This window comes from Hippocampus guttulatus, chromosome 13 (genome assembly GCF_054856545.1).
Source record: "Hippocampus guttulatus isolate MCC_2025c chromosome 13, RoL_Hgut_1.0, whole genome shotgun sequence".
Classification (NCBI taxonomy): domain Eukaryota; kingdom Metazoa; phylum Chordata; class Actinopteri; order Syngnathiformes; family Syngnathidae; genus Hippocampus; species Hippocampus guttulatus.
Window position 1 is genome coordinate 11,797,347 of NC_141273.1, and position 23,250 is coordinate 11,820,596.

Here is a 23,250-nt window from a genome sequence, read left to right on the forward strand (position 1 = left end):
AATTTTGGCTAAAAATGCAAACAAGTGAATCATATCAACAAACCAAGAAATGGAAATAGGTCACTCCAATTTATACAATCATGGCACACAAAAAGATTGAAACCCACAAAGCCAAGGTTGTCAAAACGTGGTGTAATCAATAGCACTTAATTTAAAAAAATAATTAAGGTAATCAACAGAGGTCAAGTAATTTGAAACAGGAGGCGACATGAACACAGGTAGGAGAGTTGACACCAATAGTGGGAAGGGGTAATGAACATAATTTAAATAGGCGAAAGATTCAACACAGACGGGTACGGAAATAGAAATATGGTACCGGTATTCAGGACACGACGGGCAATCCACACAGGTGAGGTAATCAAAACCAGAAAAATCAAAACAGCTGAGATATTCGAAAAACAGGTGGGATAATCAACAAGGGTAGCGTAATTGAAACTGGTGGCCAAATCAACACAGCTGACCGAAATGACAAAGCTGGAGAAAACCATCCCAAATTAATCTTATTGGGCAGGTGGGGGGAGGGGGGTGTAGGTGAAACAACTGATCAAGTTGGAAAATCTTACCACAGGTAGTGATTGATTCAGATGAGACAATGAACACAGTGATGTCACCAATGCAGGCCAGGTGGTGTCGTCATAGAAAAAGATGGGCAAATCAACAACGGCAGAGTAATTGAAACAGGTGAAAACATCAAAAGGTAGCAGGTGACACACTTAATTGACAAAGGAAAGGCAATCGAGAAAATGATCACCAGCAAAGAATCTGAATTAGGTGGGGGTAATTCAAAGTGAAGTAATTGACAGGGGACGGAAAAAGGCGGTGTAAGATACCATTAACACAAGTTAGTTGATTGAAATAGGTGGAAAAATCAATACAGGTGAAATTGCATAGACACAGTAGGAAAAACACAATCATAAATGCAACCTATATGAAGTTGTACATGTAAAACAAAACCAAAAGTAGCACCAAAAAAAAATCTGTTGATTGGAGATCTATCTATATTTAACAGAGCCTAATTATGACGGTAAATCTTGATGTCGCCCCCAGACATTTATCAGGACCTACATTTAAGATTTTTATGGTGGAGGTGAACTAGGCCAAGGAGCCTCTCAGAAAATAGACTGTGGCTCACTTAGGTGCGGTTCCATTTTGGAAACTAGGTGGGAATGAGACAGAAAGTATGGTAATAATGTTTGAGATTAGTGTGATACGTTGCATTCATGGAGCTAATCCTTCTTTCAATTGGTTAGCTGAGCTCCTCTGCCTCCTGGTGGTAACATTTCAAACTGTATTTTTATGATTAAAAACACTACGAACATTGTGGTTGCAGTTGTGTTTTGTTTTTTGTTTTTGGGGGGGGGGGGGGGCAGATCGGTAGTCTTTGACCAGTGCACATTACACTGATGTGGCTAGTCAAAAACCCAAAAAATGACAGTTTCAAAACATCTGCTGAATCTTTATTTACAAACATCAACAACAAAAAATGTCAACATGTACAATATGGAGGTGTGTTCAACTCAACAAAGACGATCAATGGTGAGAAAATGAGGTAAAATCTAACCTGTCAAGAGACTGAAATGTCTTAATGGTATTCTTCATTTTTTTAAAGGTTTGGATATCCCTCCCAAAAAATGCATGATGAAATAAAAGTAGCATATTACACATTACTTGGTGTGGAAGGAGAAATAATAACAGCAATCTAAATACATTGCATCAAATAACACGAACATAGTTGGGCAATAAGGGATGGTCTGATAAAAATGAAATTGTGGCACAGGCGGGGGTTGGGGGTGAATAATATCAGGCATCTGAGCAGGCAACAGACGTGCGGTAAGGCGTCATTAGGAATACTTATAATCACCACTCGCAGGTTCCTGTACAAAGTCATGTAAACACACACACACATTTTTCTTTGCTTGGTCGGGAATTCCCAGTCTGCTTCAAAAGGCTGCCACCAGCTTAGATCATACTAAGCGTCTCACACACTTTCTTTCAGGGGTGGGGAACAACTGTTTTTCTATCAGGGCCCATTTCAGTTTAATCAAGTTCTCTGACATTTTGAAAGAGAGATTTTTGGGGAGATTTTTATCCTAACAGTTCCACTGAGGGTTTTTTTTTCTTTTATTGCATCAAACGTTCAAGTGGTTCCTTTTTGGCTCCAAAGACTCCCTCATAATCATAACAGCAATGAAACTTACTCCTTCTCTAACTATCATGTTGTACCTCCAAATGGCATATTTATTTATTTTTATAGTTTAGTCAATTTGGGTTTACCCCACTTGCCGTATTGGAAACAATGCATCACAAGTACAGAGAACTGCTGCACATATGCAGTGACGCCAGATTTATGTCACAATCACATTAGCGTGTTTAATTGGCCCAACGCTAACAAAGGGAGGAGTAATAAGTTTATGGTATGGACATTTTGGAGAAAAAAAAAGTTATACTATATAATAGCTGATTGCAAATTCTTTTGTGGACTCCCCAAAGTGTAAGTGAATCTAGTGGGTTGATTGAGGCTCAAAGGTTTCCCACCCCTGCTTTAGACAATATAGGCTAAATGTATACATTGACTTTAAACTTGTTGTGTGTACTCGCAAACGTTTTTCAAGTATGATACAGAACTGGAAAATTTCCGAATTAAAAACCCTCCTTTTTCAATGCTGGATGGGTAAAAAGTGCTCCTTAAAAGGGACCACTGCTCACTCCTCAGTTGAATCAATATGTTGAGTCACTGTTCTGAAAAACGGAGCAAGAAATAGGCGATATATGATACAGATTTGTTTACGAACAGCAGGCAGCTACTGCGTTGAGGTCTGAGGAGGAAGGCTGCAGTCCATGGCAGTTCTTGGGAAAAGGCCTTAAAAAAAAGCGGAGAGAAAGATCTGCTGAAGATTGAGATAGCACTGACCCTCATCATAATATGTGGATGAAAACGCAGTCGGGCTTACATGGAGTAGCAGGAACGGCAGGCCTGGGTGAACTACTTCTGCTTCACGGCGACGCTGTCTTCCTCTTTCAGGACAAACTTTTTCCTTAGAGCTTCGGAGATCAGAGAAGCAGAGTCCTCCTCTCTTAAGGACGTACAGCCTCTGTTATATCTGACGATTAAAACACGCGCACACACATGCATCAGTGACTGTGGCTCTCCTTTCCCACTTTCCAGAGCACTACAACAAGTATACTCTTAAAACACATCAACAAAGATATGAAGATTTTTTTTTGTTTTAATAATAACAACGAGACAGTTTGTACCTGTCTTTATTCATCTTCATTCGGTTCATGTCCTTCAAGATGTCCATCACGTCGGCAAAACTGGTGGACTTGGACAGCGACACCGTGTCCTCCTCCGCCTCGCGGTAGTCCATGCTGGGCCTGTCAAGGTCAAAGGTGGCCGACGCTGTCATGGAGACCGGGGGCAGGGGGTCGGGGACCAGCTCCGACACCACAGACACCATGTCCTTGTCGTCGTCGTCGTCGTCGTCTTGCTCCTCCAACTCTTCTTCGTCTTCCTCGGTGACGTCGCTGATGACGAAGGAGGCGGCCGCCGTGGCCGCCGGCTGGTAGGGGGCGGTCTCGAAGGGCGCCATAGAAAAGCTCATGGTGGTATCATCGGGGGAGAGCAGGTCAGGAGTCAAGGGGTTGGAACCTGGAATGAAGCCATGGGGACATTCGCAAGACTTTACATTCAATGGCCACAAAAATACTTCCGGTTGCGTTTATATTAATCACGATCCTTATTTTCGGCATTTATAATGGACTTACCAGTATCGCCAGCCACAATCTTTGCAATCTGTGCCCGAAGTCTGCTCAGCTCATCCTGCAAGGCGGTGGTGCGGTTTAGTGCAGTTACCCCGGGTTTCCTCAGGCCCTCCACCCGCTTGCCCTCCCGTCGGAAGTTGGGCACAGACGAGTTCCTGTGTAGCACCAGGAGCGGCGTGGGCCTCCATTCGTGTTTGAGGGGGCGACTGTCACTCCTGGATGGAAGGAAAACTTGAGTGAGTTAAGCTTGTTTGTGTCCTACATTACCACGTGGCTGGTGCATTTCATTCAAAAGATACAAGTGAATTGAATCAACTCTTCATATAATTTGAAAGACACCCCAGAAAATAAATTGGACAAGTTCCTGTGATTGTCTTTACCGCACTCTGGCATACGTCTCCTCTTCATCTGCAACAATCCAGGCAATATCTGCCAAAGTGGGTACCATGGGGCCATCCATAGGGCGAAGAGCGGAAAGGCCAGGTAGTTCCTGATGTTTACAGGTTATATGAATGCATTTTAGATTGTATACAGTGACTGCATTTCAAGAACGAGTGGTCAATACCTGAAAACACGCCCTTTGTGGGGGCTTTAGCGGGAGAGTGGACCCTATTCTTCTCACCACACTGCGAGTGGATCCATGAGGCTTGTTCTGCCAGATAGGAATAACGTCCTGATACAAGTAAAGACAATGAATCAATCTCTGCACATCCATAATCCTTCCACTGGTGAAAAATGCATCTGCCAACCCCATCACGTGCGAAAACGGCGTTGCTAATTGATACGGCATCTGAAAAAGGGCTGCCTTACTGTTTGGGTTTCCATGGTGATGTCTCAGCTTGCCGAGGAGCACCGACGCTTTGGTGCTCTTAGTGGCTCAAGAATGAGCAGTTCACTGAACAGATGCCACGTTAATCTGACAACTCTCGGGATGTAAATTGGAGATTAGTCAGAGCATCTGTTGGGGAGACACAAGCAGAGTTAGCGAAGACACATCATTGTGTTACCCATTATCTTTAACTTTAGAGGAATGAACTACGAAAATGAGCTCAGATTTAAAGCTGTTTCATTATGAATTGGTGGATGTGACGCGATTGTTGAATGACATGACTTCAACGAATGAAGATTAATTCATAGATTTTCGCTAATTGTGGCAGTGGCACCGTTCAGTGTGTATGAATAGTTTGGTCTCTGGAGTACCCGCCAATCCATCAACTTTGAAATTGAAGTAGTAAAGTAATTCTTTAGTTATCCGCCTGCTTTGGGAACTGTTTCAGTCGCCTGGTTTACATGGAGCCATGTATTCAGATTTCAATGTATCCCAATGACCAAATGGAATGAAAATGCTCCATATTAAAAAAAAAACTGCATCCAGTCAGTAGTGATGTCACCATATACGCACATTGAAGTAGCAGCATCTCACCAGAGCTTGTCTGAGATGGGAGAACTTGTTTTGAAGTATTTGTAACTTATTTTTATCAAGCTGTTGTTTGATAAAGTGTTAAAACTATCACAACTACTGGGCAAAAAAGTCAAAATTACGGCATCTTGATAAATCACGTGAGGTTTGCATCAATCTCTGATTAACTGAGCGGAGCATGTAAAAGAGAGGATCGGAAAAGATTCACGACTTGGTCGTCCTCTCAAAACAAGCGCATTTCAGTATGACAAAAGCAAACGTGTAAAAAATGCTATCATTCTTGACCTTTGAATATTTTTAAGACCGATGAAATCACGAAGTCTTTTTGGAGTCGTTAATTCAATGAAAAAAATCACCATACACTCTTCATGTCGTGACGTCACCGTTTACACACTCTTTAGAAAATTCACTCTAGTACGAGGATAACAAGAAGAAAGATGCCAAAGTGCATAAGTGCAGAAAGCGTCACTGAATTATTAGCACCGGTGGCTAACTATATCAAATATACACACAAGGCCGTGTCGGTAAAACAGACGATGACCGTGAAAGTATGCCCGATTTCCCGGAGGTTCCGTTTGAACCGGAAGATGAAACTAAAAACAAGAAACGTAACTTACGCCAAACGAAAGCTGGGAGGTTCCAATGGGTGGATTTCTTTGAAACGTAGTTTCTCCTTTTCGTCTTTCACAGTTGTGTATTGTTGTTCATTGCCGGAAGCCGGTACTCAATTTCCGCTGACGGATTGGGATAACTTTGTATCACGGCGCCCCTACAGGTCGCGGCGGACAGTCTTTGGGTAAAGTTTTTTTCCCTCAATTACATTTTACGGCATTTTAATTTAAAATTAGTTGTGGTTGGAACTTCTAAAAAAGCACCGAAGACACTGTGTTAAACATTGCAGAAAGAGAAAGTCGCTGTTTCGACTATCTTTCATTTGTGATATCCAAGATGATTCCCTCGACCATACTTCCGCTTTTACAGGAAGTCGGCCCCGAAAGGGAGAAATTTGTATTCTTTTTAAACCGTGAACGTAGCAGTGTCTTGAGTGCGACGATATCATAACATTTGAGGACGGCAGCCATCGGCATCTCTAAGCGAGTGACCGGTATGTGAAAGCCAACGTCTATGCTCGGTTCACCCGTTCAGAGGTTGCTGTGTAGTTATACATCAGGTCCATTGGTGCTTGTCAGACTCAAATGCCTTGGATAGTTCTGTACTTCCCCTGACGATTGACATACACTCGACAGCACTTCCTGGAAGAACACTGATTATTTGCATGGGTGTGCGTTGTCATAGGACGCTCGACTGGTCAAACAAATCACCACCCGCGAGTAAGGCTGCAGGCCTTGGGAATTCTGCATTCCTGTGCTGTGATTTGATCAAACAGTCCTATGCAACGTAACATTCATGTCGGCGTGTAGCTCTTAGGGGTAGTTGAATGCATTTAGAGTAGCCTCTATTGAGCAAAGGTTCATATTTTGCATTAGAAAAATCTCACAAAATACCACTTAAACAACTATATTTAATTAGTATGAAATCTAATTAGTTCAACCAAAAATTCTTTGTACAGTTTTAATAATGGCAACAGGTGGATACTCAGGTTAACCGTCTCCTCTGCCCCCCAGAGGAAGAGCATTTAATTGTTCTTTCTGTCACAATCTGTCGCTGACCCAGGTAGATGAGCAAAGACACACTATTTGTTGTAAATACTTCATAATTCCAGACTCCCAACTCCCCTTTTAAGACTCATCCAAGGCCACTGGAAGCTATAAACGTCAAACATCCATTTTAAGTGGTCTGGCAGTGAATGAGTTAAGCCACCTGGGAGCCGTTTTAAATTGTGAGAAAAAAATGTCTCCTTTAAAAGCTGCTTGCACCCCATGCATACACCCTCCCGATTGATTTGACATACTAATGGAATTGGCCAACTGGCTCCATTAGTCCACTAAGATCACTTTCCTGCGTGTGCAGAAATCCATCCATTTATGCAACCTGACCCCCCCTCTGCACCACAGTTAAATTGCCGCCTTGTGTTGTGCGCTGCAGATGCTGTAAAGCGGGAGCGAGAAAGGAAGGCCAGTCATGGGGAATAAGAGGAGGAGAAAGGATGCCAGTTGAGCCCCTCGTCCTTTTACAGCAGGACAGCAGCCAGTGTCAGATTAAAGGTAGAGGATGGCTCAGTCTGTGAGGAGGATGGACATCGCCATGGACCACAAGCCACAGGGGGACAAGGCCCGGACCAGCTACTTTGGCAATGTGAAGGCCAGGTTAGGATTACAGCCTGCCGCATGGAAATAAAAACAAGCCATGCGACACATTTGACTCGTTTTGCCTTTCGGGTTTAAATGTGCCACAATACAGCCTTTCATTCGTCTCTGTTGATGTGAGGAGAAGGGCACGGTGGTGCAAATATTATCTGTTGTGCCAGATTATGGAATGAACAAGAATATTTTTAGCCCAGGAATGCAAAGACACGGACTACAAAAAAACCCCAACAACGTTTCGTTGTATTTGTTCTTATTTGTTGTTACAAAGAAATTAAATCTTTGCACAATTTTATTTAAGAGCCCCAGTTTTAACACATCTCGAATGAAAACTGCCCGAAGACAGCTGGGATAGGCTCCAGCACGCCCGCGACCCTCGTCAGGATAATCGGATCAGATAATTGATGGAAGGATACATCTTATGATGATCTGCTGACATTTGACAGCAAGTAGTTTCGTTTGGAGGGTTTTTTTCAAAGAAAAAATGCACTCAACAGTATCACACTACAACCAACTACACTTGAGTAACATTTGCTCGCCACATAACACAAAGAAAACTGCAAACACAGAAAATGTGAGCGCAAAACAGGACTAATTGTCGTCTCTTCCTCACAACTGATTTTAACGGTAAGTTGGGAGGACTGCGATTTTTAAAAAAAACAGTTTTTTTTCATATTGTCTGATCTAGATTATTATTCCATTTTTTGTATATTGTTTTTAAACTGCCAGTTTGTAGACTTTGTACTGAAAACTGAAGAAACTCGAGAGTACTTCAACATTTTATTTACAGATAAACTACTGTAAATAAAAAATAATGAAGATGAACATAGAAAAATATTTAAAAATTTTACTCTACATTATAACATATCTAGAAATATTTATTGACATTTATGGCAATAATGTCAGTTAGCACAACAAAGCAAGCTAGTTCTTTGCTCCAAAATAGTTTGCTGGGTTACATTTCTAAGTAGGCTGGCCCAATACATGAGACAGCCATTCTTATTTCTTTGTTTTGAAATGAGGTAAAGCCAACTTTCACAAAAGCAAAATGTAAACTATTTAGTTGAATTGGCCAACTTAAAAAATTATCACAGTTTGTTGCCTTGAAATTTCGAATACTGTACATTCAACTTTTTTTACGCAGTGTACCAGCTATGAGACTTCTACAATTAGTGAAATAAATACTTTAGACCAGTGTCTCCCAACTTTTGTTGAACCACCGCTATGCAAGACAGAGAATCATGAAAAACACTTTGTTCGAACGTCTATGTATGTCAAGTGTTGAAACAAGCATCAACGTGAACTAAGCTATTCATACGTGCACATAAACAATAATTGTAATTTCTGATGAGAAAAATGAAAAGTGTCCTTTCCCCATTTGTGTCTTCAGGCTGGGCTCAAAGCTGCCCCCGGGGGTCCCTCAGCCTCCTCACTTAGCCAAGCGGCCCTGGGACACTCAACCACAGGCCCGAGGATTTGAGGAGATTTCAGCCACTTCTCACCATCATCATCAATATCAAACCCCCCCTGGCCGACCTCTGGACCACATCCCACACATCAGAAACCCGATACTGCGGCAGTATTACCTTCAAGGTACCTTACAACTGACTTATACTTGGACAGCCATTATTTCAAGTACCACTAGAGTGAGCCAGAGTAGTGGTACTAGTGCCGCACTTTAACAATCTGATCTGTTCTAAACTGAAATGTTCAACTTGATGGTTCACTGTCACATTATGTGATATTAAGGTCAAAATTGTCTGGGGATTTTTTTATAGTTTTTTTTTTTTTTTGATGATGACGACATTAAAAGCATGGCCTTTTGGTTTCCTCGCAGGAGACTCCAACACTGCTGTGAAGCAAGAGCAAATGGGACAATTGCCACATGAAGACAAAAGCACCACGGTCAGTCGCACACTTTTATTATGGTTGATGATCGAAAGCAGGGGTGTCAAACTAATTTTTGTCACTGGCCACATTGAAGTTACCGTTGCACTTGAAGGGCCGGTATGACTGAAACTATATAAAGAAGTCAGGAAAAATGGTTTATTCAACTATTGTATAAGTTAAATTATTAAAATGATGTGGCAGGCCAGATCTGGCCCCCGGGCCTTGACTTTGATCTAAAGCCTAAAAAGAAGGAATACTGGGTAATGTTTTCTCAACTGTACAACGTTTAGAAAACGTATGTTCTTCCTGACATGACAAATTTATGGCTAGGAAATGATAAAGGAACAGTGTCCAAGGTTCAATTCATCGACGAGTGCGTCGGTCGGTCATCATGGGTAGACTGAATGTGTTTCAGAGCTTCTACAGAAAATACAACCGAAAAACTTCATTTTCTCATGTTGATGCAAAGGTATTTTCTCTTTTTTTTTTTAACCACGCTCTTGAATGGAAATAATTCACTAGTCCTTGTGTCATGTAGACAAACGCTGTTCATGCTGACCACGATCTTTCCACCTTGGCGGAAGTCTCCGCTTGTACGTATATTTCTCTATAAGTGTACCTAATCAAGTTTCTTGTGGTGTTTGTTTGTTTGTTTTTTTTCCTTCCCATACAGGATGAGTCAGTGTTTAGCATCTCATCACACTTCGGCAGTGATGACACAGCGCTTCGTTCTCATTCCCGGTCACAATCGTCACTTTTGTGCTCTGCCCTTGTCCGCATAGAGGTAAGAGTCAACATATGTCACATGATGCAACCTCACTTGTTGTTGTTGTTGTTTCTGCTACCCAGAGTTGACATGCAAAACAGCACGTGTGCCTGTAACTCAGGGCAGCAGCTGATGGTTGGAGAAAGTGTTCAATTTTAATCATGAAAAAGCTGACGTTAGGGTCAACTCGTGACCATTTCTGATGTGCTAAATGTATCGATACTCTTTCTTTACGGTGGCTCTAATGTCTTAAACGGTATCATGTGGAGCTCTGCTATGACTACAAACATAGAGAAAGGAGGGGGGGGGATGCAGGCAGAAAGAGGAAGTACTCCACTGTTGCTGGGCTATAGTCTGTGTTAGACTTAACATGTCTTCCATTGTGAAGCAGCAACAAGCAGAGGAGGGAAAGAGCACTAAAACAGGCGACCCGGAGACTTGTAAGGAGAAGACGACGCCGGGGATGGATCCAGATTTTTCTGATCGACTTGAGGCTCCTGCACAGTCACCCTTGCCCGAAGCAGAATACGACAAACTACTGGTAACTAGTATAAATTGTTTCTATGTAGCAAAATCTTAGTTATATCCATTGACTGTATTTACATTATGAAAGTAGAGTGTATAATTCAGCTCTGATAGCCTTCTAATGACATTTGAAAGTTGGTTTAACGCCTTTTAAAATGTGTATTTGTTGAGCATGTGTATTGTCTAATAAAGGCATTTTGTGCATGATGTCAACACCCATTTATGATATCTTTCGATACAGTTGGAGTAGGGTGTTTCAGGAAGTGTGGTCCAGGAATGTGACATCAGAGCCCAAAAATGAAATTGTTCAAAACCAGGTCAAAATTATAGATGCTTTTAATCGAGCTATCCTGCAGTGTGCACTGAATAAATATAGTGAATGCCGTGGCACTCCATTGTTTCAAGCTGGAGTGCTTGGTACCTGAGCATTGAAGTTAAAATAACAACAATAATAATAATAATAATAAATAAATGAACAATTGATTCATTAATTTTGACACGTGAACAGATTCACGACCTTCATACAAAGATATTCAGTTCAAAACCGGTGCAAATGATACATAGAAAATTCTGAATGGTGAACAATGGTGGCGGCGCAGGAAAATCAAACTGCAGATGGCACAGTGGTCGACTGGTTAGCACGTCGGCCTCACGATGCAGAGGTGCAGGGTCCGATTCCGGTTGTAACCTTCCTGTGAAGAGTTAACATGTTCGTGCCTGTGTGTGTTTTCTCCGGGTACTCCAGTTTCCTCCCACACCAAAAATATACATGCCAGGTATATGGAACACTCTAAATTATCCCAAGGTGTGATTGTGAGTGTGAATGGTTGTTCGTCTATGTGTGCCCTGCGATTGGCTGGCAACCAGTTCAGGGTGTCCCCCGCCTACTGCCCGAAGACAGCTGGGATAGGCTCCAGCACCCCCCGCGACCCTTGTGAGGATAAAGAAAATGGATGGATGGGCGAATGCATGGAGGACAATGGTTTACATTCGAGGATCACATGGACACCGCAACTTATTAGCTGTTCGCATCACAAAATACAAAGTGCCTGCACCTGCTTTGTGAATCTCAAAACCAACAAAGATGAGGTAAGATCAGTCATTCAATCACCGAGCAACATCTCATCTTTTTGATGCTAACAGGATGTGGAAGCGGTCCCGATGCCCGACGGACAGCTCTGCCTTTTGGCTCTCCCACCCGAGTGCTGTCTGGTGGAAGGTCCTGATGCCACGCCTTATCTCAAATTGTTCTGCCGCCACATCACCGACCGCAAGGTAAGTACGGTGGTACCTCTAAATCCAGTTCTGAGACTCTGGTCACCCTCCAAATAATTATGTGTGTTTTACATATATTTATTTACATTGTCAGGGTGTGGTTTCCGGTATCCTCCTGGTGACGACAAACAAGCTCTTCTTCGACCCGTGTAAAACACACCCACTGGTGAAGGAGCATGGTTGCGAGGAGTATCTCCTGTCATGCTCCGTGGACAGGCTGTCGTCTGTCTCCTTCTTCTCAGACATCTCGCATGTTCACTTTCACTACTCTCAGCAGAGGTAAAAAAAAAAAAAAGAATTTGGTAACCATCATCAGAATGGATTTCATTGTTTAAATATGACTGCACTAGTACCTTATCGAACTAATTTAATTTGTCTCCTGAACAAGCGATAAACCCAATTTAACATAAAATCAAATCCACTTTTCCCATTAAAATGAATTCAGATACCATTAATCCGTTCCAATCTCCCAAAAATACCAACATTCTTTTGGATAGATTTTAACAGTACTGTATTGTAAAATTAAACACAAAAATATGGTATCACATAGCAAATGAGAATATAAAAAGTTAGTTTTACAAGGTGAGTATTAGTATCTTCTCCATGTTCCTTGCTCTTTGTTCCGTTCAATAAACCGCTGAAAGTACATCGGCGACTACGGTTCTCCTTTTCTTTCTCACTTCACCTGAGGCGCAGCGTATCGAAAGCTCTATAGTAAGTTCAATATTTTGGATCATAAAACAAAGCATATCCTTGTCCATATTATTATACGTCACATGAATTATAAAATAAAATATTATTGTAGTAAAATTAGAATCCTTCCTAATCTTCATGGGTTTTTTTTCTCGTTTTTATTCAATTTCAAATTTAAAACATAAACATTTAGATCCCAGCTGTCTATCTAATCTGAAGATCTTTGGTTTTTAGGAGAAAAGGGAAGAAACTTTTCCAGAGGTTGAAAAATGTCAAAAGCCACGATCAGAAGGGGCAGTCAATTTCACTTGTAGTACCTGCAGCTCTCTCCGGTTTGAGTCTCAACGAGGAGGCTTCGACACCAAGTGAACCCACTGACAGTAGAAACATGTCTGGCGACCAGCTTGACAAAAGCCCGTCTGAGATAGCGTCAGAAGCCTCCGGAGGAGCTCTCGGCGTGGCCGCCACCTTTTGCTGCGGTGCTCCAGACGTCTCCACTCAAGTGAATATGAATGAGGTGCAGTCCTCTTCTGTGGGGAGTCAGACTGCAGGTACCTACAGCGTGTGATGTTGAATACAGTCAAGAGTGTTTTCAAAAGAAATAATACATGATCTCTTTTGAAATCTCCAGCTCCTGGCAGATCCTCTGCTGAAAGTCCAAAGTGTGTCATGTTTGTGCGGCTGCGGGTTCAGTCGAGTGCAGGAAGGAAAAAGCGTACTGGAGGATTTCAGTTTGGCACGGCTGCCAGACGAGAAGCCTGGATCGCCCTTTCGCAGCAGAGGTACACTGACTCATGACATGGAGGTGGGCTGGTACATAAATAATATGAGAGCAGGCACACGTATCATGTGGCGTTTGGTCCTTGGAAGGCACTTAAATACATTTCCCACAAGAAACTCATCATGATTTCTGTGATGGACATATGGTGTCAGAAGTGGGATGCTTAGCCGCACTATTTCTACTTTCAAGGAGTGTCTGACTCATGGTTTCCTAAGGGGGAATGCTTAGCCAAAAGGTCATGTGTGATGTGCCACATGTTTGAAATCCCCTTTGAAAAATGGACATCCATGATGTACCAGCCTGTACAAGATTCATCTTGTATGTGATAGATAGATATAAAATGCAGAAAAATTATCCGTTGAACTCTGTGTGGTAGTGTTTTAAAACATATTTCATAGGTTTGAGGTCAGGGCTTGCACGTTGTTCCACACCGCGATCATCCACACAATATATAGTGTTCTTTGCAAGCGTAAAATTGTCTAAAATGTCTTTTCTCAAAATTAGAAATTCGAGGCTTGACAGGACAACAAACCAGCGCCGGAGTGTATCGTCCTGTCTGAGTTAATGTTTCAACACAGAACAACGTGACTAACTGGAACGCTAAAATCCTGAATTGCATTCGGGGGCCGCTCAGATTGTCCATTCAACCACTTGTTTGGCAGCTTGTTGACACAGCTGCTAACCTGTTTGTGCACCCGAGCTGTCCTCAATAACGACTTCCTGTCCTCCCGCTCAGCTCCAATGAGCTGCATGCCTTTCTCCAGCACCGTCGACCCGACTTGTGTCTGCTCAAGGGCGGAGGAGGAGGAGGAGGAGGAGACGATGGGGAGGCGGATCACAACGAAGAGGAGTTTGTCCTGGTGGAGGACAATGACGACAATGATGAGAACGAGGAGGTGGAGGAGGAGGATATGTTACAGAAGCAACACAACTCGGGAGATGACTGGGAAGTGAGTGGTTTGTTTTTGAAGACGCTGCCGATCATGGCTGTGTCTCTTTGAGGATAGTAGAATGAAGTTACGTTCTCTTTGCAGATGGTATTGATGGAGGACAACAGGGACAAGCCAGGCCAGCTCACTGACCGGGACCTGGAAGGACTGAATGCCATTGTGGAGAACAGCCACATTTTAGAAGCCTCACATGTCAGAGAGGTCAGTGAGCCACATGCACAGGCCTCACATGTGTACTTCTTAAACACTGCTCTTATCTCAACACGTTATGAATAAATAAACAAAACATACTTACAGTAGTTATAAAAAATAAATCAAGCCAATTGAAGCAGGGGGTTTTTTCCCCCCAAAAAATTGCATTCTACTATGTTGCGATTTTATTTCATTTGAATTAAATTCCTTGTGCAGGCCTATGTTACCCCCCCCCCCCCCCTCTTCCATATTAATTTTTGTCATCACCTCATCTTTTCTCAGCTGTCTAAGGAGCTGCCCCCAAAGACGGTGGGCCACACCTGGCAGCTGGCGTACAGCACGTCTCGCCACGGCGCCAGTCTCAAGTCCCTCTACCGGAAATTGAGCGCCTCGGACTCGCCCACTCTCGTCGTCATCAAAGACGCCCTGGAAGAGGTGAAGTCTCTGCTTTACCGCATCTTAGAAGAACATAACGACTACCACTCGTGCCGGAACCTCTCTTTTCTTTCTGCAGGTATTCGGGGCTTTCCTCTCGCACCCGCTGAGGCTCAGTGAGACGTTTTACGGCACGGGAGAAACCTTTCTCTTCATGTTGCATCCTCGATTCAAGGTAATTATCATTTTGTGTGGTATGAACTGAAGTTTTTAATTGCAAACCTGCACTGTGAGTTTGTGTATTTTCCATCATTCCACAGTGCTTCAGATGGACTGGAGAGAATTCCTTTTTCATTAAAGGGGACTTGGACTCATTTGCCATTGGTGGAGGAAGGTAAAATTTACAATGAACTAATGCACAAATGGAATTGGGAGCTTGGGGGGTTCGGGGGGGGTCCACCAACACTCCACTATTTGCTGGAAACTCACCTATCTGCTGTTTTTGCCATGTCTAAAACGTTGCTTTGCCGTCTTCATATCAACCAGCTACAATAGTGCCTTTTTAGTTGGACGTCAATTAATCAGATTTACATTCACAAACTATTATTTGAAGTTCACCTGCACATTCTAGTATCTAATATCCCCCCCCTCCTCTCCCCGCAGCGGTCACTTTGGTCTGTGGGTGGATGAGAATCTATACCTGGGCCACAGCAGCCCTTGTTACACCTTCAATAACTGTTGCCTCTCAGAAACCGACGACTTCCGAGTCATGGAGCTGGAGGTGTGGACGTTCAGCTGAGGCGTCTCATTGTTCACTTGCCACAACCGGCACTGTGTTCCAACACGGTTGTCCTTTCATGGTACCGGTCAGGTCAAACCGTTGGATTCATTCATACAGTCAAACGGATCAGGATGATTGGGACTTTTTGAGCACTGGCTCCTGTAGGGACATTTTAATGGATGACTCATTCCTGCGGGCACGCTCTTGAAAGACTTTGCACTTTGCTTCATGTCTGAATTAGTCGTCACTTATGATGTCAACAACTCTGCATCTTCATGCCCAGCCCTGTAGCCACATTAGCTTGTAAAAGAACGTTGTGAACAGTATTATATCATGTGTACGAATACTCACGTATTATGTATGATCATGCTCCCCTCTGGACAGGATGTCATCAAAAAGTGTCACATTCTGCATAAAATAAATATATTATCTATGCTTAGGAGTTGATCACAATTTGCTCAATTTTAGGCTCACATCTGATGCTGCTAAAAAAAAATTGTGTATTAAAAATTTAGACATTCAATACATTTGCACAATGTAATGTAGACAGGCAAAGTACAGCCCGGGGCCTCGGCCCAGTAAAATGTGGTGCTTTTATTTTGAAAGGTATGGTTTTATTTTATGTGCGCAACTATCTTTTTAATCACAGTTCTTGTGGTTTAAAAAATGGAGACATTTTAAATCTAATGTGTGTATAGTGCGTTAAAAGATCACACTTCATGCTTGGAAAAAAAAAATTGGACAAAAAGTGTCAGAGAATCAGTGTTTTACTGTTAAATTCAGAATTCTCATTTATGAGAATCAGCAACAGACCTGAACAATTTGTCTTCTGCTCAGGGTCAAACAAAATGAGACAAATTAAACAGTCACACATTTTCTTTTTTTTTTGTAACAGGAAATAAGACCAAGGTCCCTTGAGTACAACCACAGGCAAATAGTGTCGTTTTGCCTTTAGCTAAATTGCTTCCTTTGAGATGAATCAGTGAGAAACGGAAGACTTGTCAGATTGATTTGCAACTGTTTGCTCTTTTAGCTGCGAGTCAACAACTATAAATTATAACAATGTTCTTTGGTGTAGTCTATCTCCCCTCTGGCAAACGAAAATAGTACAAAAAAACATGAAATACAGACAAAATATGTAGCTCAGAAAAACATTCATAAAAGTTATCCAAAAGAATGCTCGTGCTGCTCTTGTTAGTGAGTTTTGCTTCTTTGCATTGCACAGAGCTATCAGAAGGCTGCTAAATATTCTGACCATGCCCGAATTCTGCATATTTTGCGCCACAGACTGATGGGAGACTTCTCCTGCTGCATCGGTCCCCGACAATTGAGTAACATGGGGGTGTTTCCTCTGGCAGACGCTTCATCAGCAACGATCATCAGGTTCTGCCCGGCCCTAGAAGAGCTTTCAGGCAGCACCGTCACAAACTGCTGAAAGGCGCCCGAGGCCACACTTCCACCTCCTCTTCTGGAGGCTTTGATTACTCGCAAAAAAATAGCGATATTCAACTTTGGTCAAATTTCCAGATGAACCTAAAATGCACTACAATCATTACAGGTTAACTTAATGGTGGAGTTTGCGATTTAAAAACAAAACAAAACAACTTCAGCAGCTCTCAGTGCTTTGCCACTTAAACTCTGGAGAAGCTTTCTCATCACACTTGTTTAGCCACAAGAATGATCTCTCACACACACACACACACACACACACACACACACACACACACACACACACACACACACACACACACGCGGGCGCGCACTCTACTGTGCCAGGTACTGCTTGGCCCTCTCCAGCCCCTCCTTCAGGAAACTGATGTAAGTGGAAGTGGAGGGGTCTTCAAACACTCCAGAGAAGCTGAAAGTGGTTCCGTCCTGCTCCTCGCCATCATCAGGCTTCATGGACGTTTGGTCCAGGAAGAAGTTTGCATTTATGTGATGGACCTGTAAATGAGAACATTTTAGACTCATTTGGCTCATTCTGTCTGTAGCATCGTGAGTCGCGTTATTTACAATGGTTCCATTCGGCAGGGCGACCATCATCTCCACAGGGAAGGTGTACTTGTCAAGGTGAAGGCGGGCCTTTTCGCTCAGTGCGGGGCTACGCTCATCAGCCTGGAGCGAGGGACAGAAATGTTTGTTTAAAAGGGGACACATTATGGAAAATTTACTTTTTAATTGCTTATATGCAAATATTTTGGTCTATCACCTGCATGTTCTCCAGCTCTTTGACCAGAGACCAGCTGCTCACAAAGCTCTGGTTGAGCAAAGCCAGAACGGGCGAACTTTCCAGGACGGTCTCCCGGAGAGTTCGCCCGGAACCTACAGGCCAGAGAAAAGATAGCGAAACATGCAGATGTTTAGGGCACCAAAAAAAATGTCAGCTTGTATACCTGCCTCACACATTTTAGGGGAGCCACTATGATGTGGGACAAATAAGCAATCATAAATCAACTTTTCACTCAAACTTGGCTCCAAATCCTTTGCAGTCAATTACAGCTTGACATTTGGAACGCATACACATCACCAGATTCTAGATTTGAGCCCTAACTTGTACTTTGGGTATTTTCCTTTCAGTTTTGTCCAAATTCCACTTCTTTGCCTTTGAAAAGTCTTCGATTGCTTTCGGGACGTTGTCCATCTGCATTGTGAAGCGCTGTCCAATGGGTTCTGAGGCATTTGGCTGAATGTGAGTACCGGTAGATCATATTGCCAGAGACATTTCAGAAATTATCCTACTGTTTTTGTCAGCATTCACATCATCATTAAATAGTTCCCGACTTGAAAACTTTTGGGGTTATTTCTTCAGATTGAAGGTTTTGCACTTCCATATTTTGCCCCAAGTGTACAAATAAGCTTACCACAGTAAAAGTCAAATTGTTTACTAAGATGAGGTGTCGCATGTCAACTTTACATAATTTGGTCTGAACTGTCCGCCTTCAGAGTTTTCACTGTATGCCACTAAGTGGTGATGAGGAATCTAATTAGTGACAACAGAGCATTTTAATTAGATGGTTAGTGCAGTGACATCATTGCCACAGACTAGCTTTTATGATGTTCTTGATCATGCAGAGAAAAAAAAAGTATAAGTACTTGGGCTAAAAAAAATACGCATCCCAAATGGGTCATTTTGTTCCCTTGCCCAAAAATCTGAACTGTGCTTTTCTTCTCTAAAATACCAATACAATACAATACATGCTGATTTATATAGCGCTTTCACAACAGCGGCAGCTGTAACAAAGCGCTTAACAAAACAGTTAACATAAAGTAAAATAATAAACACAACACATAACATAGAACACGGACAGTCGTGCAGCCACCACAACACACAGGGTACCAGCAACAATTAAATGATGATGGTAAAATATGTATTTACCAATAATCACCAGTGTAACAATTTTGCATTTGACAAACTTTAAAAACTAGTTGCACGCTATTAGTAACAGTAGTAGTAGTAGTAGAAGTGGTAGTACCGGTATTTAGTCGTGTGTGTGTGTGTGTGTGTGTGTGTGTGTGTGTGCGCGTGCGTGCATTCAGGCATGCATACATGGTGATCTCGAGGTCCAAATGCTGCCATCTGCTGGCCATAGTTAAGGTCTCCCCCCCCCCCACCCCTTTCCGAATTTAATGGTCAAACCAAAGCTGGAAAATCCTTTCTTCTGCCTATTTCCATAACTAAAAGGTAGTTGACGACATTTTCCATTGCTGGCAATCCTCATTAGGGTTTCCGTTGATGATATTTCACGTCATCGACTCTCAAAGAGTTACGTTTGAACCTGTCAGTCTCACCTCAGCAGGACTGGTCGTCTAGTGCTCCCCAAAGTAGAATGGAATGCACCAACTTCTTCTCTGCTTCGGCTCGATGGAAGGCCTCCGAAAAAGGCAGGTAGGAGACCTATGGTACAGTCCAGTGTTAGACAGCCATGAAGCGACATGGTAAACAACACAACAAAGTCACGTTTACCTTCTTGAAGGGATACAGGGTGACCTCCAGGCGACGAGCGGCTTCTTTGTGATCGATCTCTACGCTCCAGTCAATGTCCTCAAAGACAAACTGGATCGGCTCAGCGCTGCCACCTCGGCTGTCGATGACGTTGCCCTCTTCGTCCATGATGACGGAGGGAACGGATGGCCCGGTGGACTGCAACTCCAACTGTGGAAGAAAATGCTTATCCATCTGTTACCACACATACTAAAATATGTCATGGCTTCTTGTGAGTATATCTCCTTTGTGTTCAATGGAGCCGTGACATTTTTTTTTGCATGTAAAATGGATACCTTGCGTCAAAAATGGTGGAAAACATTGGATTACTGCATCTAATACCTGGACTATAAAATAGACGAAAAGTAGCTGGAAAGGCTTTACCAGAGGCAGGTAGCCGATGTCCACCTCCATGTTGCTACTTTCGCTGGCGCCATACAGCCACTCCATGTCCACATTCAGAGACCTTTGACACAGACGGAAAAAAGCACACAATAACGACTCTGCCACTAACGTGCTCAGTTTTGTGATGTGCACTCTTAAAAGGCCTTTACTTGTCACTGGGGACGTAGAGGTGAAAGTGCCGCACGTGAGAGGCGTCTTTCGCGAGGACAATGCTGCCTGTGAATTGGCCTGGCGTGAACCAGAAGGGAAAGTTGGGGACATCGTTTAGCTGGAACTCTGCATGAATCCTGTTTGGGATTAAGAAGAGATTTTTTTTGTGAAAACGACAGCGTTCTCTCTGACTTTTCATCAAAACCACATGTTTTAAAACCGCACAAATATTTCAGAATTGCGCTTGTGCACATGAGTGAGGGATGCGGCTTTGGTCAGAATGGAGGGAAAGATTAGTGAAGTGAGGCTATCTTCAAATTTTGGGAGCAATTTTAAAACTCAACCTATCCCCTTAATTGTAGGGGTTTTTTTTTGGTCTCCTTTGGACTGTGCTGCTGCTCCTATAATTATCACTATTATTAATTAAAATGGAAATTTAGCTACGAACGGGAACAATTTTCAAAATATGTGTGACATCGAACTTTGTTTCTCCTCACCGGAACACAATGTCGTAATAGAAGTCGTTACTGGCACGTATGCACGCGATGGTGCCCTGAGGCGCAAAGCGAGATTTTATGAAGGGTCGGGGGTGAAACATGGTCAGCAGTGAGTGGATGAGAACCTGCGGTGAGAACAAAAACGCAACATGTAGCACTCATTTTTGACTTGAAGTGAACAGAATCAGATTTTTTTTTTTAAAAAGATACCTCTTTGCCCTTAGGTGTGGGAGGGTGGTAGCGGTTGTTGGGCAGGTACCCGGTGAAAATGTTGAGTTCGCTGGGGATCACCCACCATGTGTCTCCAACCTCCTGCTTATTCTTGGGCGGAAGGAAGACCTTGAACTGGCTGGCGAAGAAAGAAGAGGAAGGCACGGCTGGACTCTTCCATGAGCGCAGACCACTCAGGCAGCTGTGAGAGATCTGCAACATCAATTATCCTTATCAACAAATCTGCAAACTTTTTAGGGCTGATTGTGGTCTGTCAGTGAGAGCCTGACTTCTTCCAGATGCCAATATTTGCCATAATCTTTGGTAATGCCATGAGTCAGCTGAGGTATGTAACTACCGGTATGTTTTATCCAAGTTTTCCACAGCATTTTACCAAATTGCGACGAGCGAGCATTTTGCTGGTTTTGTTCTTACCCCAAGGAAGCCATCTTTGCTTTTTGTCATGGAGTCCATGAGCAGAGGCTCCATTTTGGCCTCCAGCGTTAAAGTCTCCCCATCTGGGTCTTCAATCACCTCATCTTCAATGTCCCGCGGTGGTGTAATCCCTGTGGAAAAAAAAGATAAGGCGGTGTCATCGATCATTACAGGAGGGAACGGAAATGTTAAGTTTGAGCTACCTGTGAGTTTCTCCACAACTGGTTTAAATTCCTCCGGACTGAGATAGAGGTCATGGTTGGTGTCTAAAGAGGAGAAGAGAAAAAGCCCCTCGGCACCCAGAGTTTGCACACTCTCCTCCTAATAGTGGGAGAGAAATTCACATTCATTAGACATACTGCAATGATTTCATTCTCAATGTGCACCGCAACAAATCTGGGTTACTGCTGCAATAACAGATTTTGTAGAAACTGGAAAGAGTGGAAAAGGTCTGCCCGGAGGCCACAGATTCTTTGCATATGTTCCATCCAGTCAGGCCATGACTCAAACACATGTTAACTGCCAGATACATAACGGGTGGCAGCGGGGTGGGGGGAGCAAATTTGAGACCAAACACTGAGTTTTACCAGTTGAGACAACTAAAGGACACACCCTGTTAGTAAAAGCACAATGGGCTGGACTAACTGCAGATGTGGGCTCAACACACCAAAATGCCAAAATGGGTTGAGCGGCAGTTACTGGATCGCACACAATTTCTTGGCAAAGGGCTTTTGGATTTCTTTTTTCTTTTTTTGGGAGAAAGTACATTTTAATGGCTTGCATACAACATTGTATCTCCGGTGTCTGCCCACTCATCAAGTATCAAATTAAACCACCTCAATCTTTAGTTGTCTGCCTATTTCTGAAAATTGGTGTCATGCACGAAGCTGTTAACTCATCCACTGCCAGACATTACATCACGAAAGCAAATTCAGAAAACTGGTGGCATTCACAAGTTGATATGATGTGACGTCAACTTCAGTCGATAACAGGTGGCAGTACAAGACCTGACCAAAAGACCAAGAGTTCGAAGACTGTCCCTAAAAACTGGTTGATTCACAATAAATCACAATACCCTGTTTAGAGCAATGGGAGCGCATGAAAAATACCACGATATTTTAATACAATATTTTTATTTTTACTTGAATTCGGCTTTAATTTTCTATTTCATCATACTGTTTGACTTCGGCTTGAAATTTCAATTTCATTACACTGTACAAACAATTTGTATCGCTGCAGTCGATGTTGTCGAAATCCAATCATTTCGACTATAACTTCAGCTCACGTGTCTATTTTGAAGGTGGGTTTCTTGATAGTACTTGATGCCGCACGCCAGGAGAGGAACAACAAGAACCAGGAGCAGAGTGTAAGTCCTTGTGGAGATCTGGGAGCTGGAGCCCGGAGACTGTTGTCGCTTCTGGCCGTCGTTGCGTCCCTCCTCGCGGGTCTCTTTATGCACGTCCGCCGCCATCCTCTCCTAACACAAAGGCATGTCGGTCGGATAACATCCAAAAAAATATCCAACCGCAGACTTCCTTCTATGCAGAGCGACCGGCTATGATACTGCCTCCGACGCAGGAGGGGAACGTCCCTTCTGGGGGGTGAAGTTCCTAGACAACCGCTAGCAATTTAGCCGCACATCCCTGAAGGGCTGCTTGCGAATGTGGCAAGGGATCAAGTGAAACCCACAACCAACTGGAAGTCATATTACTGTTTTCAACTTAAAAGTATTTCAAGGGTCCGGAGGGGGGGGGGGCGCAACCCGCTTACAGTGTACTGTACTGTTTGCTCGACCGGGGCTTTTGTTTTATTTTGAAACGGATTTTCCGCAAATATAATCGCAGTGTATTCCAACAATTTCGCTTAATATTTTCGAGGTTTTGTCCCCTTCTCAATT

General features: G+C 43.0%; 3 protein-coding genes across 5 annotated transcripts; 1 reads left to right on the forward strand and 2 right to left on the reverse strand.

Moving 5' to 3' along the window:
• Nucleotides 1-1,444: 1,444 nt before the first annotated feature.
• mtfr1l (mitochondrial fission regulator 1-like) lies at nt 1,445-5,902 on the reverse strand. The gene is made up of 8 exons (XM_086127140.1): nt 5,800-5,902; nt 4,573-4,720; nt 4,328-4,435; nt 4,143-4,252; nt 3,766-3,977; nt 3,256-3,649; nt 2,952-3,101; nt 1,445-2,860 (listed from the first exon to the last, which is right to left on the reverse strand). The coding sequence occupies exons 2-7, from the start codon at nt 4,585-4,587 to the stop codon at nt 2,984-2,986; spliced, it is 957 nt and encodes a 318-aa protein (XP_085983266.1). The 5' UTR covers nt 4,588-4,720; nt 5,800-5,902; the 3' UTR covers nt 1,445-2,860; nt 2,952-2,983.
• On the forward strand, nt 5,862-16,109 carry LOC147196367 (oxidation resistance protein 1A). Of its 3 annotated transcripts, none has more exons than XM_086127137.1 (16): nt 5,862-5,978; nt 7,229-7,449; nt 8,837-9,039; nt 9,284-9,351; nt 10,010-10,120; nt 10,491-10,643; nt 11,771-11,902; nt 11,997-12,181; nt 12,830-13,146; nt 13,227-13,377; nt 14,113-14,326; nt 14,411-14,527; nt 14,801-14,953; nt 15,033-15,128; nt 15,214-15,287; nt 15,557-16,109. In XM_086127137.1, exons 2-16 carry the CDS (start codon nt 7,355-7,357, stop codon nt 15,690-15,692), a joined length of 2,205 nt encoding a protein of 734 aa, XP_085983263.1. In that variant the 5' UTR covers nt 5,862-5,978; nt 7,229-7,354; the 3' UTR covers nt 15,693-16,109. The 3 variants fall into 3 exon arrangements, with proteins under 3 accessions (XP_085983263.1, XP_085983262.1, XP_085983264.1); XM_086127136.1 differs by lacking the exon at nt 5,862-5,978 and adding an exon at nt 6,175-6,287; XM_086127138.1 differs by lacking the exon at nt 5,862-5,978 and adding an exon at nt 6,175-6,287 and having other exon boundaries at nt 10,494-10,643.
• Nucleotides 16,110-16,423: 314 nt separating this feature from the next.
• Nucleotides 16,424-23,017, reverse strand: selenon (selenoprotein N). Its single transcript, XM_086127139.1, has 12 exons — nt 22,639-23,017; nt 21,557-21,674; nt 21,354-21,484; nt 20,919-21,131; nt 20,709-20,833; nt 20,211-20,348; nt 20,041-20,122; nt 19,639-19,827; nt 19,464-19,569; nt 17,884-17,996; nt 17,688-17,789; nt 16,424-17,618 (listed from the first exon to the last, which is right to left on the reverse strand). Exons 1-12 carry the CDS (start codon nt 22,822-22,824, stop codon nt 17,439-17,441), a joined length of 1,683 nt encoding a protein of 560 aa, XP_085983265.1. The 5' UTR covers nt 22,825-23,017; the 3' UTR covers nt 16,424-17,438.
• Between the last annotated feature and the right edge of the window lie 233 nt (nt 23,018-23,250).

What these genes read in the sequence shown, in the direction of transcription:
- mtfr1l (XM_086127140.1), bottom strand. An exon ending in CACAAAGGGCGTGTTTTCAG is followed by an intron (nt 4,253 to 4,327) that starts GTATTGACCACT and finishes TGTAAACATCAG; the next exon opens with GAACTACCTGGCCTTTCCGC. An exon ending in ATGAAGATGAATAAAGACAG is followed by an intron (nt 3,102 to 3,255) that starts GTACAAACTGTC and finishes TTTAATCGTCAG; the next exon opens with ATATAACAGAGGCTGTACGT.
- LOC147196367 (XM_086127137.1), top strand. Translation starts at nt 7,355, where the DNA reads ATGGCTCAGTCTGTGAGGAGGATGGACATCGCCATGGACCACAAGCCA. An exon ending in TCAAAGACGCCCTGGAAGAG is followed by an intron (nt 14,954 to 15,032) that starts GTGAAGTCTCTG and finishes TTCTTTCTGCAG; the next exon opens with GTATTCGGGGCTTTCCTCTC. An exon ending in TTTGCCATTGGTGGAGGAAG is followed by an intron (nt 15,288 to 15,556) that starts GTAAAATTTACA and finishes CTCTCCCCGCAG; the next exon opens with CGGTCACTTTGGTCTGTGGG.